The sequence below is a fragment of the Magnolia sinica genome, chromosome 14, assembly GCF_029962835.1.
Source record: "Magnolia sinica isolate HGM2019 chromosome 14, MsV1, whole genome shotgun sequence".
Lineage (NCBI taxonomy): Eukaryota > Viridiplantae > Streptophyta > Magnoliopsida > Magnoliales > Magnoliaceae > Magnolia > Magnolia sinica.
The window spans coordinates 62150332-62168686 of record NC_080586.1 but is presented as its reverse complement, the minus strand read 5'-3'; the positions used below and the strand labels follow the sequence as shown (position 1 = coordinate 62168686).

The following is an 18355-nucleotide window of genomic DNA, read 5'->3' as shown; positions in this document are numbered from 1 at the left end:
AAAAGAAAGCATACGAATTCTCATTCATCCCATAATAAAATAAGGTTTCTCATAGTATATATATAAGCCACGGAAAAAATAAAAAGTGCACTAAAGCCCCTAAAAATAAAGAAAAGAACAAAAAGACGCCTAAAAATAAAAAAAACCCACGCAACAAGGTATGAAATCCGCCCCATGGGCCTGCGGTCAGGGTGCGGTCATGCGGCTCCTGCACTCGTAGCGCATAAAAAAATAAGTCAGATAGACCTAGTGTCCATCCACATCAACTCCTCCACTCTGGTACTCTATCGGCGACACCTCCTCCTCTGATACACTCTAATGGGTGCACCACTGATGTCTGCATCATTCTCTTTACATGTAACATGGTAAACATGCATGCATACTTCTTATAAATAATAATTATAGAGAAATTATTTAGATACCAACAATAATAAATACAGCAATCTCAAAGAACGACATTGTTTCTTGCTAGGTCTGTCAAAGCTATGAATAATAATCTTCTCCCTCTATAGAGAAAATCATCGCGAGCGTCCGGAAAAGGACTTCAATGTCACAAAATGTTCAATAGAAGAAGATGCAAAGCTACCCTGCAATTAGTACATCTTATATCCGATGGAGTAAAATGGATGTTGGACTCATGTCTGAAGTTTCATTTTACAGTGTAAATGCCATACCCATGGCACACTACCTAGGTAACTTGCAGAATAAGAACAGAAAATAATTATCTACCTGGGCATATTAATCATCTCCTGAGCAGATTTTATCGATCAGCAAGACAACTCAATGGTCCTTTTTAAGTCTTGTTGGATTTGATTAGAAAATGCAAAATGATGATCTTCATGGATGCGATGAACGCCAATCATCAAGGAACTTGGGAAAACAAGTCCAACAACTCTGCTTCATTTACCACCACGCCCAATTTTTCAGAGAAAAGCCCATGGACCAAATCTCCCAAATTTGTAGTCACATCTCTGGCATGCATCTGAATATACTCATCCAGGTTGTTCACAGTCCCATCTACAGAACCAGACAAGTGAGAGAGCGGAAAATTGGATGATGACTTTATAACATCTCATACTTAGGCCTGCTTGTATTTCAGAAATTCATGTGATTTTCAATCACCAGTAGAGATTCCTGATGAAGTGTAGACATGACCACTAAATGATCAGAAACTGCGCGATTGAAATCCATGTGGGTTTGTGCAATACAAAAGGCCATTTTCATGTAAAGACTGACAGACATATCATAATACCAAATCATACATGAAGGAAGTTTAAGAAAAAGGAATAGTACATAGATAATCGAACCGATTAATTGGTGTAAACATAATTGTTAACAAAAGCATGTAGGAGACAACTGCTGCAACCAAGAATTTCTCATGAGACACTAAGCCTGGGTTCTTTTGATCGCAGTGGGACCCCACATCACATGCATGATAACCTTCAGAGTTTAGCTGACATGCCCTTTTTTTCTTCTTTTGTTTATTTGTTTAAGTAAGGTAATGGAATGCCTGCAACCCTATGGCTCAGTGGTAGACTCACGAGAGCTTCAACATGAGGTCATGGGTTCGAGTACCCATTGTGGTGTGAGTGGCGGGCATGCGTGGGGTGTGTGAGTGCATGTGATTAAAACAAAAAGTCAGGTAATGGAAAAGGAGGAAGAAGAAGAAAATGCTGACAAAGAAGAAGAAGAAGAAGAAAAACTTCAAGGTTGTAACATAAGCAAGGAGCACTATTAAAAATTCGATTCCAATTTTAGGTTACTATATTGATAACAACTAGAATTCTCATATCCATTAGACAAAGGCATCTAGTTTCTTGTGCCAAAAATCCTAACTATGGAAAAATCGAATGATTACTTTATTGAATCCACCCTTTTTATGACCATCCAAACATCCCAAACTATCACATTAAAGTGAAACCATTTTCCATTTGGATTGATTTCCATGGAATACTTGATACCCAAACATGCTCAGGCTGTCCCAAAGTGGTGTCAGAGCTAGTTCCTTTAAATAAAATAAAAAATAAAAAATAAAAACACTATTCACATCGCATTTACGATGCATTTTTTTTTATTTTTTTATTTTTACACATGCCCACACACCCCCACACACTCACGCTATTGGAATTTCACCACATATGGATACTCGAACCCTTGACCGGGTGTTGAAACTCCTGAGAGTTTGCCACCCTAGTAAGAGTAAGAGCTAGTTCCTTAGGAACTTAGGCAACTCCCTTAATCTTATCCTGTTCCTCTTCCCTTCTTTTTCTAATTATTTCATCCCTCATTCCACTCTCAAAACCCATCCCAAACCCAAATCGATTTAAATAAAAAATAAAAAAAATCTACCCAGCCCTCCCATTCTCATCTCAAAATCCATAAACCCTCATCACTGCTATTCCCATCTCAAAATCCATCCACAAAACCCTATCCTTGACCTTCCCTCTTCCTATTACCAAAGGACACTAGCCGTAGTTTCCCAAAAAAAACCCTAGTGACCCACTTCTCTCACTCTGGAAACAATCTGAAGTAAGATATTCACCAATGTTTTAAATAGAAAATAGAATGTAGCATAACGCTCACCCCACTAAATCATGAGGCATAACAAGAGGCATAAGCTACATAGTGTGTAGCTTACACGACACGCTACTTCTAGATTTTTAATTAAGGTTGCACTTGGTTGCACCAAATCATGAAATTTCATGACATTTTGCACCAGATTAAACTGATTAATAATGAAATGTCATGATATTTAATGCAACCAAACACAACCAATAATAATAGGAAAAAATAGAGCAAAGATTACATTAAAGATAAAGAAAGGGCAGAGAAATTGATTTAATATTGCTACTTATATTATTTTACTAAAATCAATGAAAAGATTTAACTAATTTTTATTGAAATATAAACTTTAACAAATCATTGAAAACATTAATTAGTTTTAATGCTTTGATGAAACATAACTCTTAGCGTAAGCTACATGCCATGTAGCGTAGGCTATGTAGTGTCTAGATCGTGCAAATTAGTGTGTAATATAGGCTACATGTGACTCAAATCTAGCATTAAGGCTAAGCCACGCTCTACACTCTACAGAGCATAAGCTGTCTAAAACATAGCTATACTCTACAGAGTGTAATCTGTCTAAAACATAGCTACACTCTAAATAGCGTAAGCGGTTTAAAACACCAATCTTCACTGTTCACATTGTAGTTAGTATTTGTTGAGTCAGGCTCACCGGATTGAAGATCATGGTTAAGACTACAGAGTTCAGGTTGGCTCGGGAGTCTTAAAAACCTGGTTCACATCTAAGTTTTCAGATCTAGAGCCCTAACTCTAAATGCAGCCCATCCAACCATCTTAAACCACAATGGGTGTGACAACTGATACTCAGTCCATCCTATCCAATTGACAGTTGGTTATATCCTGGATTGAAGATCATCATCCATAGGTTGTCCACGTAGCAAATTTAGTTTCTTGTATCAAATCGACAGTCAGATGCCCTAAATCGAAGATCAGCATCCATATGTTGTCCATATAAGTCGGGTCTGTCCCGAATTAAAGATCAGCATTCATATGATGCCCATATAGTGAATCCATTTATCCATGACCCAATCAATGGTGAGATTTGTCCCGACTTGAAGATCAACATTCATGCGGTCCATATAGCGGATCAATAGATCCATATGATTAAATCGCGGCTCGGATCTGCCCCAGAGTTTAGACTGGTGTTTTTTTCTTCCGCAATCTTCAGGAAAGATTGGCAATCCATGACCGCTTGACAGACAGATTCACTATCTACATTCAAAGCTCCCAGTGCATGTGCATGAGAAGCAGAACTATCTATAATAGTGAGATGACAGAAGAGGACCTGAATGATCTGTCAGGAAATTTACACAGAGTAAATAAGCAAATCAAATAAATTAGAAACATTAACAAGATCAGTTTCATGCTCTAGCAAGTTGGGTGACTGCTACAGAAGAGGTCAGTAAGAGGAATAATGCTGACCCTCAATCATCTAGCAACAACCCTGAGGTAAATATAAAATCAGGGAATGTCCACTCCATGCAATTTGGATTGAATAAGGACTACAATGACGAACATAAAATAAACCTAGGAGTCCAACAACCTCGTTACCAGAGAATGTGATTGGATCCAGGGGAACCAATTCCACCTTGACAAGATTATTCAAATATCCCGAGGAAGGACGAAGTCTTCACACCAATGATCCCACCAAGCAGTGAAGATTGAGATCCTGGATTATTATGCTATCCTGGATCCCAAGACTTTCAACAACTGGCTGAAGTCATCAATGAAGCCTTCAAGTTGCATTTTGAAGCCTTGAAACTTGAGGGTGTGACACAAGATTGGTGGTACATTCATGAAGAAAACTTGCAGTTGTGGCCTTCAACTTGCAGTTGTGGCCTTCCTACCGTGAGCAACTGGAAGAAATGGAAGTGAGGCTGAAGCAAAGATTTCTGCCATTATTTCGCTCCTCCAAAACATGACGGACTGGAGGCAATAACCATCTTCTTGTTTCTTAGCAATTGAACTTCATACAATCACGCATTTATAGAGGTCCCTTTTTTCTTCATACCTCATAAGAAAGTTGCAGTGAAGATCAGAAACTATTATCTTGTGAAGATCAGAAACTATATCTTGGGAAGATTAATTCACTGGAATCTATCAGTTGGATCAAAATATCGACTGTCATTGACAAGGCAACAAGTTGGTTGCAGATTATCATAACCTTTCAATCTTCCACCATTTTTCCAGTCTGTTGCAGTGTTCTTCTCTAGCCTTTATTTGAAGGCAGATAAAAGGGCTAGGAATTTCCGATCTACGAGATTTGAGTGCATGTCCATCAACAGTAAGCCCATCATATCAATAGCCCATATCATCAAACTATGAAGCCCACTTCTACAGACTCCCACATCAAGAGACTTCACATCCTGAAGCATCACACTCCGAAAATTCCTCATGAAAAATTCAGCATCTAGGTTGTGGTCTTCAGGTTGCTTATTCATTCTTGGCAGTGTTCCTTCTTAAAAGAATTGTTTTTATCAATCAAATGAATATTTTTTACATTAAACATTACTAACAAGAAGTCATACATACAAATTGTAATTATACTAAAACAAGCCTTAGACAAAAAAAAATATCGAACTAAGTCATTTCACTTCTTTCAATGGATACGTTAACTGCAAAAAAGTAACAACTTGATATCTAAATTGGAAAGGAAAGGCATGCATTTGTGAGTACAGGATAAAAAGAAAAATGCTTCCGAGTACTTACCATCAGCAACAATGGGTTCATATGCAGGTGGTGGAGAAATCCAGTTTCCATCAGGATTCTTCATGTGTCGTCTATCAGATGCAAAGCAACGAAGGAAGATTGGAGCATGTACCACTCGGAAAAGCCTGCATATAGTGAAGCAAGTTCTTGTGATGAAAATCTGAAACAGCATAACACACACACACACACACACACACACACACACACACACACACACACACAAGTTACAAAAAAATTGAGCTGTTCAAGATGCTGTACAGACTGAAATATGTTTGAAGGCATGTACAATGCAGCTTTCCATAGGAATCAGTTGCAAAATAATTTTTAACAACAAAATGATACATTAATCCAAGAAGGATTATTCAAAACATATCATCATGCAGAGTATTGGCACTAGTGTTCACAGTATCCTTATCAATGCATGTATGTGTTGGAAAATTTTGAAAGACACGGAAGTGTAAAACTTTGCGAAAATTCCAGATTTTAGAATTTAATTTAGGATTCCCATCTAAATACAATCAAGTTCCAAAAACACACAGAGCAATGACAAGGATGTTACTTCAGTTTTGTGTCCTATGATCGCTGTAGAAGTCAGATGCTGATCCTCCAACACACAAGAGGTCTCTCCCTGATCTATGCTAGGGGGCAGAGAGTGGAGAGGCCAGTACACACCCCGAGGTACGGCTGAGGTGAGGTGCGCGCATCTAAGAGCCATCACATGTGGATCCCCAGATATTCACACGTGTGATGAAGGATATGGGGAGAAGTTTTTCTCTATCTCTTCTTCTCTTTTCTCTCTATCTCTTTGCCTTGGGATATGATCTATTTATGAGGAAGGCTTTGGGTTTCAAAGGAAAACACCATAACAACGCTCCTCATCCCCCACAGACTTCAGTATGCCCCATTACATAAAAGGTTTGTATTCCTGTCTCATGTATGCAAATTGACCCAATCCCTCTACTGTCCAATGGCATCCACTCTTGACCATAATTCCATGCTGGACAAAGAGGTGGGCCACAAGATCTCAACCATCAGATATCCATCAAGCATGTTAAAACACTTTTTAACAGTTTTAAATAAAATATAATAATAATAATAATAATAATAATAATAATAATAAAAGTTCAATGGTTAAAATACTTCGATTTATCATTCAAGACATTTTAATTATCAAGACCCAGTTAGAAAACCACTTAATGGACTGTCCAATCACTAAGATCTAAGCCACTAACAAGTTCCCAAGGAACCAGCTCCCATGTTGGAACATATGGACAACGGCCACAACCTTGATATATGTACCCAACTACACCCGTTTGTCAGGCAGTAATGAAACATCACAGGGTGAGCCAAAGTACAAAACACCAATAGCTCATACTCCTCAATCATCCTCGGGTGTAAGAATTAGTCAAAGCTAGCACATGATCAAGTCAATGTAATCCAAGCACGATGGATCTTCTTCGAGATCAAAGACTCGATGCTATCATCCTCTAATGCTGGTGTTCAACCAGGCCTAAACACAAGAACCTGAATCCGTGAACACTCACACTCACGCGGTGGAGGGAAAGGCACCAACAACCCGATGGTGGAGACCTTCCATCCCAACTTGCCGTTGGTTCCCACATACAAGATGACCACTTAATGTTTCATGGATTGTCTAATCTGCTACTCTGGTCTTGGAATTTGCGGTACTAAGATCCATGAAACACACCTCTGTTGGCTAGTGCCTATTGTGTCAATACTCGTTACTAACCTTCTCATAGGACAACTAGAGGAATCCGTCCCTTAAATGTTTAAGTCAAAAATAACATGTACTATATAAGCTATGTAGTGTATGGCATAAGCTACATAGTACCTTCATGGTATCTGAAAACCATTACGCAATGGTAACAGTGGATATCATTATGCGTTACAAGATCGTAATAGTCATTTACGGAAAAAATGGCTCATAATGGGAGTTACATTTTAAAAAACAAAAACAAAAGGCTGTAATGGCCGTATCATAACAATAATGATGGTGGCTATTATGGCCACTGCTATCATTATTCAATACCTTGAGCGCATAGCATATGCTATTTAATATGTAACATAGGATGCACATGACTTATGCCATTTTCATGAGCTATGTAATCTGAATCTAAGCTACACTACGTAGCTAACGCTATTTAAAATACTTTAGGAGTTTGTTTTAAGACGTCATTAAATACCTTGTAATAAGCATTGCAATGTAGTTTTTAGAAGATTGTAACGAAATACAATTTGAGAGAACAAAGTTGAGTCTTTTGCCTTGTGTGTTTGGAGGTGTTTGGATTGACAAGTTGCAATTCAAGAACATTAAGATCCTCAATGCTCCTTACTTTCCAGTGCATTTTGAATGTCTAGATTCTATCAAAATCGTCAATTCGAGGGTATGTTAGGTGGCACCCAATGTTCAAAGTATCATAATCGCTACAAGTTTCACTGGTTGGGGATACAAATAAAATATCATTATCACCGATAATATCGCCAGTAACCGGAAATGTGGGGAAACATTTGGGAAACATGGGGAAAAGAGTGGAATTTTTACGAGAAACTTCAGGAGATGCAAAAATACACATATTTGCATTTTAGGAATTAAAATTTTGCAAAAAGAATGCATACGTAATAAGTTTCCTTTTATGGTGGCTAAAAGCATGTGTTGTTGTAAGAAATCATTCCAAAAGTAACACAACAATCACCTAAATCTCATTAAATCAATTAACAAGCAAACAAACATGCATAATGCATTCATACATTATACATCCATGCAAAATTAGTATATAAACAGAATAAATACGCATGATGATCCAACCATCCATCCATCCCATCCATCCAACCATCCACCAACCAACCAATCATCCCATCCATATATCCATCCATCCAACCATCCAAGCATCGCATCCATCCAACTATCCAACCATCCCATCCAAAAATCCATCCATCCCATCTATCCATCCATTCCATCCAATCATCCAAACATCCATCCATCCATCCCATCTATCCATCCAACCATCCACCCATCCCATTCATCCATCCACCCAACAGATTTTTATTTTAATTTTCAAAAATATTAAACAGATTTTATTTTTTTAGCAAGTGTCCACGAATCAGTGGTTAATATATATGCCACGTGTACAATTTTTGAGTGTCAGCGTATCAAGCATCATACACAGCCTGGGTATCATATAAGCCGTTTTCATGCTCATTTTATTGATACAGACAACAGCCTTTTTCATGCTCATTTATTAAAAATGTGAGAAAACAGAGCCTGTTTCAGGCTTATTATTGAGAGAGAGAGAGAGAGAGAGAGAGAGAGAGCCTTCTCATGCTCATTTATTCTAAACAACACACACACACACACACACACACACACACACACACACACACACACACAGAGTCGTTGCAAAGGAAGAAGAAGAGGAGGAGCTTCCGATGAAATCCCCTCCTTTCTCGTTTTTCTTTTCTTTTAAATGCTATTTACGCAAACAGCATGTTTGTTTTCGAGCTGGTGTGACGACCAGCGAAGAAAAAATGTCGAACGACAATCTCGCCCTCATGTTAGGTGTGAACAGTGGTTCAATTAGAGTTACTGTCGTCGGTGACAACTCAAAATCTCGAGAATATTGAAAATATCAGCAAGAAGTCGCTGATTTCTAGAAGGGAGATGATAACCTGACAACGAAATTGTCGCTATACTTTTGATAATTTCAGCAAAATTTTGTACACTAGTGGCACCAAAGTAGGAATTTGGCCGAATTCCATGTTCAAGCTATTAGAAGGGAGCGGTGATTTCATAGAAGCTATGCTAACTAGGCGAGCAAGGACTGTCAATGGTTCGTGGGAGGAAGCAAGAAGTGTTCAATGCGATGTGTGTAGTAACGTGTGGATTATTGAGATTGCAGACTCTCTTGACATTTGCACAGGATCGTGCAATGGTACCTCAAAAGAGGAAGTGTGGGGTCGCCACACAGCAAGAAGAGGTCGTTGTAGATTCTCGTGACGAGGAGATCGACAAAAACTCGAAGCGTTAGTCCAGCATAGTGCATGCAGTTCACCGTGATTTTGTAACAATCGTGGATCAAAAAAAAAAAAAAAAGAATGATTTGGGTGCTTCCTCTCACCGAACACATGCCTTTGCATAGGGAGTATGAGAAGGGAGATCATAGGAGACCAATATAGGAGGAAGCCGATCAAATTGATCTCAGCATCAAGATCATGATTCTGGAGTTCTATGGGGGAGTCCGTGTCGATGATATCAAAGAGTGGCTTGATGTCACAGAATGGGTGGTCAATTTCCATGGGATATTTAAACGTTGGTTTATCAAGTTAGTGGTCTCTTGTTTCATGGGGTGAGGATTGGCATAGTGGAGGCATACCCAACATGTATGAGGGCATCAAGGGAAGCCCAAATTCCCCACGTCGACGAGGGATCGTGGGCACATACAAGAAGATGTCTTGGTACATACTTGTAATGAGGAGATCAAGCATCTACAATGACAACTCAAAGTGTTAGTGCAACACCATGGATGCGTCTCACCGTCATTTTGTATGAAGCATGGATCTAGAAACATCGGATGATTAGAATGCTTCCTCTTACCACCTCATGCCTTTGCATGGGAAGTATGAAAAGGAAGATTGTAGGAGAAAAATGTGGGAGCAAGCCGACAGATCAATCTTGGCATCAAGATCGTGATTCTTGAGTTTTGTGGGGGGCTCCATGACGATGATCTCCAAGAGTGGCTCGACATCATTGAATGGGTGGTCGATTTTCACGGGATGTCGGAAGACTAGTTTATCAAGTTAGTGGCTTCTCAATTCAAAGGGCAAGGGTTAGCATGGTGGGGCATACCCACCCAGTGTTTTAAATAGCTCCGCTATATGGTGTGTAGGTTACACTTCGTAGTGTAGCTTAGCCCTAAAGCTACATCGCTCATGAAAAAAGCTTAAGTCGCATGCAGTGTTTAAGTTATCGGCGAAAAGTCGATAATATCGGTGTCGCCAGCGTTGCGACACTGAAAACCCCTTTTTTCGTTTCTTTACCAGTTTTCGGTGAATTATCGGCGATTTTTTAGAGTTTTCGCGATAATCAGAGTTGTCAGGCGACAAATTCGTTGTAGCTACCTAACTCCATTTCGCTAATAAAAAGGCAGTATCAGAAATTTTGGGGAGAGCATTGTAAATGCGAAAAAATAAAATAAAAAATATTAAAATTTTGTAAGAAGGTGATTTCGGTACCTGTAGAAGAGGTACACCTAATCAAAAGAAGAATTCGGTGCGCCAATCAATTGATCGACAACAGTTGTGTTTCGGTCTTCCACAAGTACGAAAAAACCTCCCATTTTCCTTTTTTCCTTCGAATGGATGAAAATTTTCAAAACCAACGAGAATTCTGGCGAATAATCTGCGATCTCTTGGGAATTTTGGTTCGATTTGGAGATTTAGGTTCGAAATGGAAACCCTTAGATTGGGATTTGGGTTCCAAATAGAAACGGGAAACCCTATTCCCCTTTCGAAAATGGCATCGGACCCCTTTTTTTCAGGCGCAGATTAGCTACTAACAGGTTGAGTAGCTAGACTCGCTACTGAAGTGACGTCACCAAGTTCCAGGGGCCCCACCATGATGTATGTTTTGTATCCACACCTTCCATCCATTTGTAGATATCATTTTAGGACAATATCCAAAGAATGAGTTAAATCCAAAGCTCCAGTGGACCCCAGCACAGAAAACAGTGGGGACAGTGACGCCCACCATTAAAAACTTGTGAAGGCCACAAAAGTTTTAGATCAACTGATATTTGTGTTTTCCCTTATTTCATGTTTTTTGGAACTTTTGAACAGGTTGGATTTCAAATAAACATTATGGTGGGCCTTAGGATAGTTTCAACGGTGGGAATCACTTTCCCTACTGTTTTCAGTGGTAGGGTCCACTACAACTTTTTATCTACCTCATTCTTTGGTTCATGCCCTGAAATGATATCTCAAAATGGATGGACGGTGTGGATACAACACATACATCATAGTGGGGCCCACAGAACTTAGTGACGTCACTTCAGTAGCCCACTTGCTACTCAACCTGTCAGTATCTAATCTACGTCCCTTTTTTTCGGACGCTGATGATGCTCATGTTGCAGACGTGAGTTGCAGCTACTTACGGTATTGTGGGCCCCACTATGATGTAACGTATTTTATCTGCTCCGTCCATCTATTTTGGACACTCATTTTATGGAATGAGCTAAAAAATGAGTTAGATCCACATTTTAGGTGGACCACACCACGGGAAACAATGTGATTGAATGCTTGGCATTAAAAAAATTTTAAGGCCCATTGTACTTTTTATTTGCCACCCAACCACTTCATTAGGTTCACATAGACCTGAATGAAGGGAAAACACAAATATCAGGCTGATGATCAAAAGTTTTGGGCCCCAAGAAGTTTTTAATGGTGGCCATTCAATGACCACTATTTTCTATGGTGTGGTCCACCTCAGAATTGGATCTGACTGATTTTGTGGCCCATGCCCTAAAATAATCTACCAGAATGAATGGACGGTGTAGAAATACATCTTATATTATTGATGTAGCCCCATGGCTAGGGTCCCACCCAATAATGGACCGTGAAGAAATCCCACCGGTACTAGGTTACTCGTACAGTTTTAATGTACTGGGTAAACTATGTTGGGCCTACCGTGAATGTATGTGCTTTATCCACGTCGTCCATCCATTTTTCGGGCTCATTTTAGGGGTTGAGCCGAAAATTGAAGCATATCCAAAGCTCGATTGGACCACGCCTCAAGAAATCGTGAGAATGATGATTTCCAACGTTGAAACCTTTTTAGGGCCCACAGTGATGTTTATTTGTTATCCAACATATTCACAAGATCACAAAGACACAGATGAATGGAAAATACAAATATCAACTTCATTTAAAACTTCAATGACCATCAAGAATGTTTTAATGATAGACATTTGATTCACACTGTTTCCTATGGTGTGGTCCACTTGAGCTTCGGATATGCTTCATTTTTGGATAAAGCCCTAAAATTGTTTGGTAAAATGGATGGATGGAGTGGATAAAATACATAAATCACAGTGGACCCCATGGAGTTTACTCAGTATGTTAAGAGTTGCTCGATCTGCAATCCACTCCTACACAGCCTTCAAAGAAGGGCCTGCCATGAATGGTAGGTGGACCCACCGTGATATTTGTGAGAAACCCACTCCGCCCATCTATTTTCTAGATCATGTTAGGACATGGGCCAAAAAATGAGACATATCCAAAACTCAAGTGGGTCACATGACCGGTAATAATGCAAATTAAACCTCCACCATTGAAACATTCATGGGGCCACAGAAGTTTTGGATTAGTTTTTTTTTTTTTTTCCTTTTTCGTGGCAGTGGCCCATTTGATGTTGGTTGTTTAACAACAACAACTGTACGATCCAAGCCATCCGGACAAGGGAAGTGAAAAGCAGCATTGTCTCAAAGCTATCCAGAAACTTTTTAAATTCAGTTACTTTTACCTGTTTTAATTATTATATTTTAGCTATACTTATATTATATAAACTCATTTCGGTTGCTATTAGAGTGATTTCTTATGACAACGCATGCCTTTTGGCCCCCATTAAATGGAAACTTATTATTCAATGCATTCTTTTTGCAATTTTTTCATTCCTGAATATGTAAATATGTGTATTTAGGTATGTCCTGAAGTTTCACTGAAAAATTCCACCATTTTCTCCATATTTCCCCCTCTTTCCTTGCATTTCCGGTTATTGGCGATAACGATATTATATCTTTATCTCCGGCCAGCGAAACTTGTAGCGATACCGACAACTCGAACACTGGTCACATGTAGCCCATGCTGCATGATAATTTGCATACACTACATAGACTACACTAAATAGTTCACATTACAAGTTTTTTCACTATAACATTAAAATCAAATAATGTTTTCAATGATTTGTTATATTTTCTATATTCAATAAAAATTAGTTAATCTTGTCAATGCTTTAGTAAAATAATATGAGTAACAATATTGAATCAATTTCGTTGCTCTTTCTTTACCTTTATACTTAATCATTGTCCTTTCCTATTACTTTAGGTTGCATTTGGTTACACCAAATATCATGAAATTTTGTAAATTTTCATTATTAATTAGTCTAAGTTGGTACAAAATATCATGAATTGGTACAACTAAGCGCAACCTTGATTAAAAATCTAGAATTAAGTTACACACTATGTAGCTTACGCCTAATACTTCAGAGGAGTGAAAGCTATGCTACACACTACTCTCTTTTTAAAACATTGCACCCAACATATATCAGAGCGTCAAGGGAAGCCTGAATTCCCCAAGTGGGCAAAGATGTATGGAATAATTTACAAACCTTCTAATAACTCAATACATGAAATCCAACAACAGTGGTTGCCTGGTCCTCACGCTATTAGCAAAGGCAAGTGAGCCATTCGGTATGGGTACAAGGTAGCTCAGTCCTCACACCATCAAGGAAGACAAGTGAGCCATTTGGTATGGTGCAAGGTAGCTCAGTCCTCACCCTGTCAACAGAGGCAAGTGAGTCATTCAATACAATGCATGGTCTCATGGTCCTCGCACCGTTAACAAAGGTAAGTTGGCCTTCTGACATGGTGCAAAGTTGGCAACTTGTTTGCAGCAAGAACTCCATGTCTCACCACGAGAGGAAAAGTCAGGGTCGTGACTACCACATTGTTCAAGACATGATGCGTAGAGCGTGCATTAGAGAGTTCCATTTCCCATGAAGTTTTTTGCAGTCACAAGCAAGGCCCAATCCTCGATAATGAGCCGGCCGAGTTTCAGAATGTTAATGGATGCCCACCCTACAAAGAGGGGTCAGGAGAGTCGCCACATCATTGGGGAACCGATCTAAAATGCAGAACTGATAGAATCCCACAATGTCATGCAACGCCCGATCTACAATGCGAAGATGGTGCGTCTTTATCACCTCTTGAGTGGTCCAACCCTTGGTGAGGGTTGGTTGAGTATGAAGTTTACATTGGTAATGTCTTCTATGTAACAATACCGAATGATCTAATGGTAATTCACAACTACAACGGATTTGGAAATATTTCCAGTAGAGTAGAACCTTTTAATGTGGACAAGCAATTTTCTCTCTATTGTTGGATGAGAGAGTGGTGAAATGGGAGGGTTGTGGTTAACTATATGAGCTCAAGGGACATTGAGGTTGATTTTAGGTTTCCTTTTGATCAAATCTCAAGGGTGACACCTTTTGACCAAGAGAGGCAAACATTGGACCAAGGCGAAATCATCTTGCCATTCACCTTTGTCAGTGTCATAACCACAACCCATTGAGCAATGAATGTCCAAAATCTTGACAAAGAAACATTGTGTTTCTATCACTGAGTATGGCAAAGACCATTGTTAGGCCTGTGGCCCATGTCCAAACACTCAAATGCGCTAAGCCACATCGTGGGCACGTTCACCAAAGCCTAGCCTGGCATCTAGCACGGTTCATGAATTGCAGTTACCGATTCATGGTCATACATTTGATGTGGTTGGCAGCGCATGTGGACATATTCGAGATTTTACTATTGGCAAGGATAACCCTAACTTGACGATGAGTTGTCTTCGACCACGGGAATCTAATCTCGAGCTCATGGCAATCACATATTTGGACAACTGGGATTGCAACAACATAATTGGGCCCAGTTGGTGTACGTCCTTGTATTTTTGTAACTTTTGGATTTGGGGGTATTTCTGTAATTTTTTTCGTTGTTGCTTGGGTTCTTAGTTGACAGGTAGGGAGTTACAAAGGTGTTAGAGTTAGTTTTGGTTTGTTGGGGGTTAGTTGTGATTATCAACTAATCACCATGATTAGTTAGTGGTAAGTATAGTCAAGTGATTAGTTGGGAACATTGCAGTTAGAAGTTTATTGTAAAAGGTTTATTAAAACCTTGCAATAAGCATAAAGCATAGCAATGTAGTTTTCAGAAGATTGTAATGAAATTTTAGAACAATTTGAGAGGAGAGTTGAGAGTCTTTTCACTCGTGTTTGATGGTGTTTGAATTGGCAAATTGCAATCTAAAACCTTGAGATCCTCAATTCTCCTTACTTTATGGTGCATTTGGAAGTTGTCCCAATTCTTGAAAAGTGAAATGACAAAAAGAGGAAAGACAACCAAAAGAGGGTATGGCATGACCCAACTCTTTTTGGGCATGGTACTGCACCCAAGCTAGGTGGGACCAGCGTTTATCATCTAATGATTGACCTAGATATTTACATAGGCTAGCATAAACTGATAGAGTATGATGTGAGTCAGTTTGATTTTAATGAGAGCTCATCAAAATCATCTCAACAAAATCAAAGCTAAAGGTGCCTCTGAATATGCACATGTGTCACAACAAGCACTGCTCTATTTATGCTCGAACAGAGGGATCTACACTACATCTAGCAGAGTTCAACCTATCAGCATTTTATGGCTATGCCCATGTAGTATCCACCAAACCATAAAAGTGTGTGTAAATTAAACATCTCACGTGCATATAAGAAGGAAATATAAACTAAAAGATCAACTTGGATCATGGTCTATAAACCTCAGTAGCTTGCTTAAGTGAGTGAAACAAGTCCGATTGTTCTACAATTCCAACAATCAACAACTTAAAAGGTACCAAATCATTGGTGTCTACAACAAATAGCAAACTCAATGACCCAAATTGGTTACTTTAAAGATTGGAGCACAAGTGGAACAAACTCTAGCCCCAACACATTTGACAATAGGGAGCAACACCGAGCACTAAGAAGGATCAAGGTCACAGATATATTAAGGTCTTCCAATCTCGCAACCATACAATTAGAGAATAAACTTTCATTCTTCCTCACTAGGAACTAATTTAGCATACAAAATTGAGCTTTGCTAATCCCACGTGTGTACAATTCCAGTAATGCAAAAACCACCACATATACAGCGTGGCAGACAGTGAAATATCCAAGCTATCCATCAAGTGGACCTCACCATGTACATATTAGTACCAAATAAAAGGTGGTCCAGTCAGTAGGTGTGCCATGATATTAGAAATAAGTGGACAAGTTAGAAAACTTTCAGCCATTTTTTTTCACAACTGCACATTTATTCCGTTAATTGTGGCCCATCTAACAAGTGAACCAACCTGATTCTTGGGATAGAGAATCTACACAGTGGTACCCTTCTGATGGATGGCTTGGATATTACGCCTATTTGCCACACTGGCAAATATGGTGATGCGTGCATTTACTTGTACACACAAGTGGGCTTAGCAAAGCTCTAGAAAATTTTCCATTCTAAGAAATCTACTATCAATAGAAACCAGTGATTATTTGACACATCCAGCTTTGAATCTTCAACAAAAACCTCTACACGACAAATCTATGGTAAAGTCATGTTGAAAACATTTCATTATCAATGTTTTTTTTAAAAATAAAAAATAAAATAAAATAAAATAAATCTGAAAGAAAAAAGTTAAAAATAATATTTTATAATTTATTCATTTCTATGACTAATATTAGAACCAAGTCAATCCAAATCAAGCATAACCTTGCTCAATACTACAATAGTTGGAGTTTGAGATGAGAAAAAGGAGAATCTTAGAGCTCCCTTTGGGAATAAATAGAGTACAAGAAAGGACAAAACAGACTTACCTAAGCAGGAGAACACTAGAACACTCCAACTCAACCATGTGCAAAAGCAATTACAAAATGACTACTACATAAGAATCATTTGGCTGCCACTGCTACTCAATTTTTCAAAGGCTTGAGCACTTTTGCATGTGAAAGATTGTTCTTACAGTACTATGGCAGTCAACAAGCCAGGCCTGGGGTTCATTTGGGCCCGGATTTCGTATTGATCCAACTAGGCCAGTTGCACGGGACTATTAGGCTCCCCCCTTTTTTTCCTTTTTTTTCTTTTTTTGCTCACCCCAAGCTGGTCCATTGACAGCCCTCTATGGTATTGCTAGAAGAAAGCATGGGCTTGCACAAAGCACAACTAGTAAAGCAATAGAGAAAAACTCACCTTGAATATTTAGAGTTGAGAGGAAATGATGGCCGAATGGCATCAGCAACATACTGGTTTAGGGGAGAAGGAAAAGGGAGAGTCGAATCTAAATCCCATACTTGACGAAGAGCATTGCCTTTTCCTTTACACTGTAATTTGATAGAATGTACTTCAGAAGAATTGATGAGGTGATAGATTGTACGATAATCATAAAGGAATTCCCTAAGATATTTTCAGACATTCTAGCATCTCAAATGTTATGATCCTTCGAAGATTATAGACGTGGAAATTATTTGGCAGGGCCGTTGTTTCACGACCCTTCGAATGCTGCACCCACTTCAAATCATGCTTCGGAATCGCACTCCTGCTCCTGCATCCTAGCCATTTATGCTTGGTAAGATTTTCAAACAGACTCTCCCCTGCTCCCACGCCCAAATTTGTTACACCTTGCTTCACACTTCATGCAACCATAGGCAGAGGTAGGATATGTGTTGAGACTCAAATATTGCATATTTAACCCTTTAATTACGTTAGTTTTCCTGGCATTTAATTGATAATTTGATTTAATTATATACATTTTTGTCATGCGAGGTGATTCGGAAGCCTATGATGAATATGCACTTAAAATGGTGGATTTAGAGCTCAAAAGAAGATAATGAATAATTGGATATTTGGAAGTCATTAATGAAGAATTCGCATGCCAAAGATCCAAGGAAACCAAGTGAGGAATGAAGAGAATCGAAGATTTGAAGTAAAGAAAATGAATCTTGAAAATTGGCTAGAAAAATCATATTCTGAAACTCTAAGTTTAAAAAGAGAAAGTCCAAAAATAATTCCAAAAATAGACTTTGATCGCATCGAAGTCACTTCGAGGGCATCAACAATTTCGGAATTTCGGGCTTAACTCGCTGGATATTTCTGGACGAGTTTCGATGGCATCGAAGACAATTTGATGACAGCGAATGTGCAATCGAAGACCTCCCCAATGGCATTGAAGTTTGCCATCGAAGATGCACAGAGTGCGT

The 18355-nt window shown here is 38.9% G+C and overlaps 1 protein-coding gene across 3 annotated transcripts in view; it reads right to left on the bottom strand.

Moving 5' to 3' along the window:
* LOC131225900 (protein N-terminal glutamine amidohydrolase) overlaps positions 1-18355 on the bottom strand; it is a 42867-nt gene continuing 24512 nt past the window's right edge. For 2 of the 3 annotated variants that reach the window (XM_058221506.1, XM_058221507.1), the window contains exons 3-5: positions 17349-17479; positions 5293-5417; positions 487-1017 (exon numbers count right to left, since the gene is read on the bottom strand). In XM_058221506.1, the coding sequence (XP_058077489.1) occupies positions 863-1017; positions 5293-5417; positions 17349-17479 (411 nt within the window). In that variant the 3' untranslated portion in view covers positions 487-862. Of the gene's footprint in view, positions 350-486; positions 1018-5292; positions 5418-17348; positions 17480-18355 lie in introns of those variants that run through there. The other variant, XR_009161607.1, reaches the window with a different exon arrangement.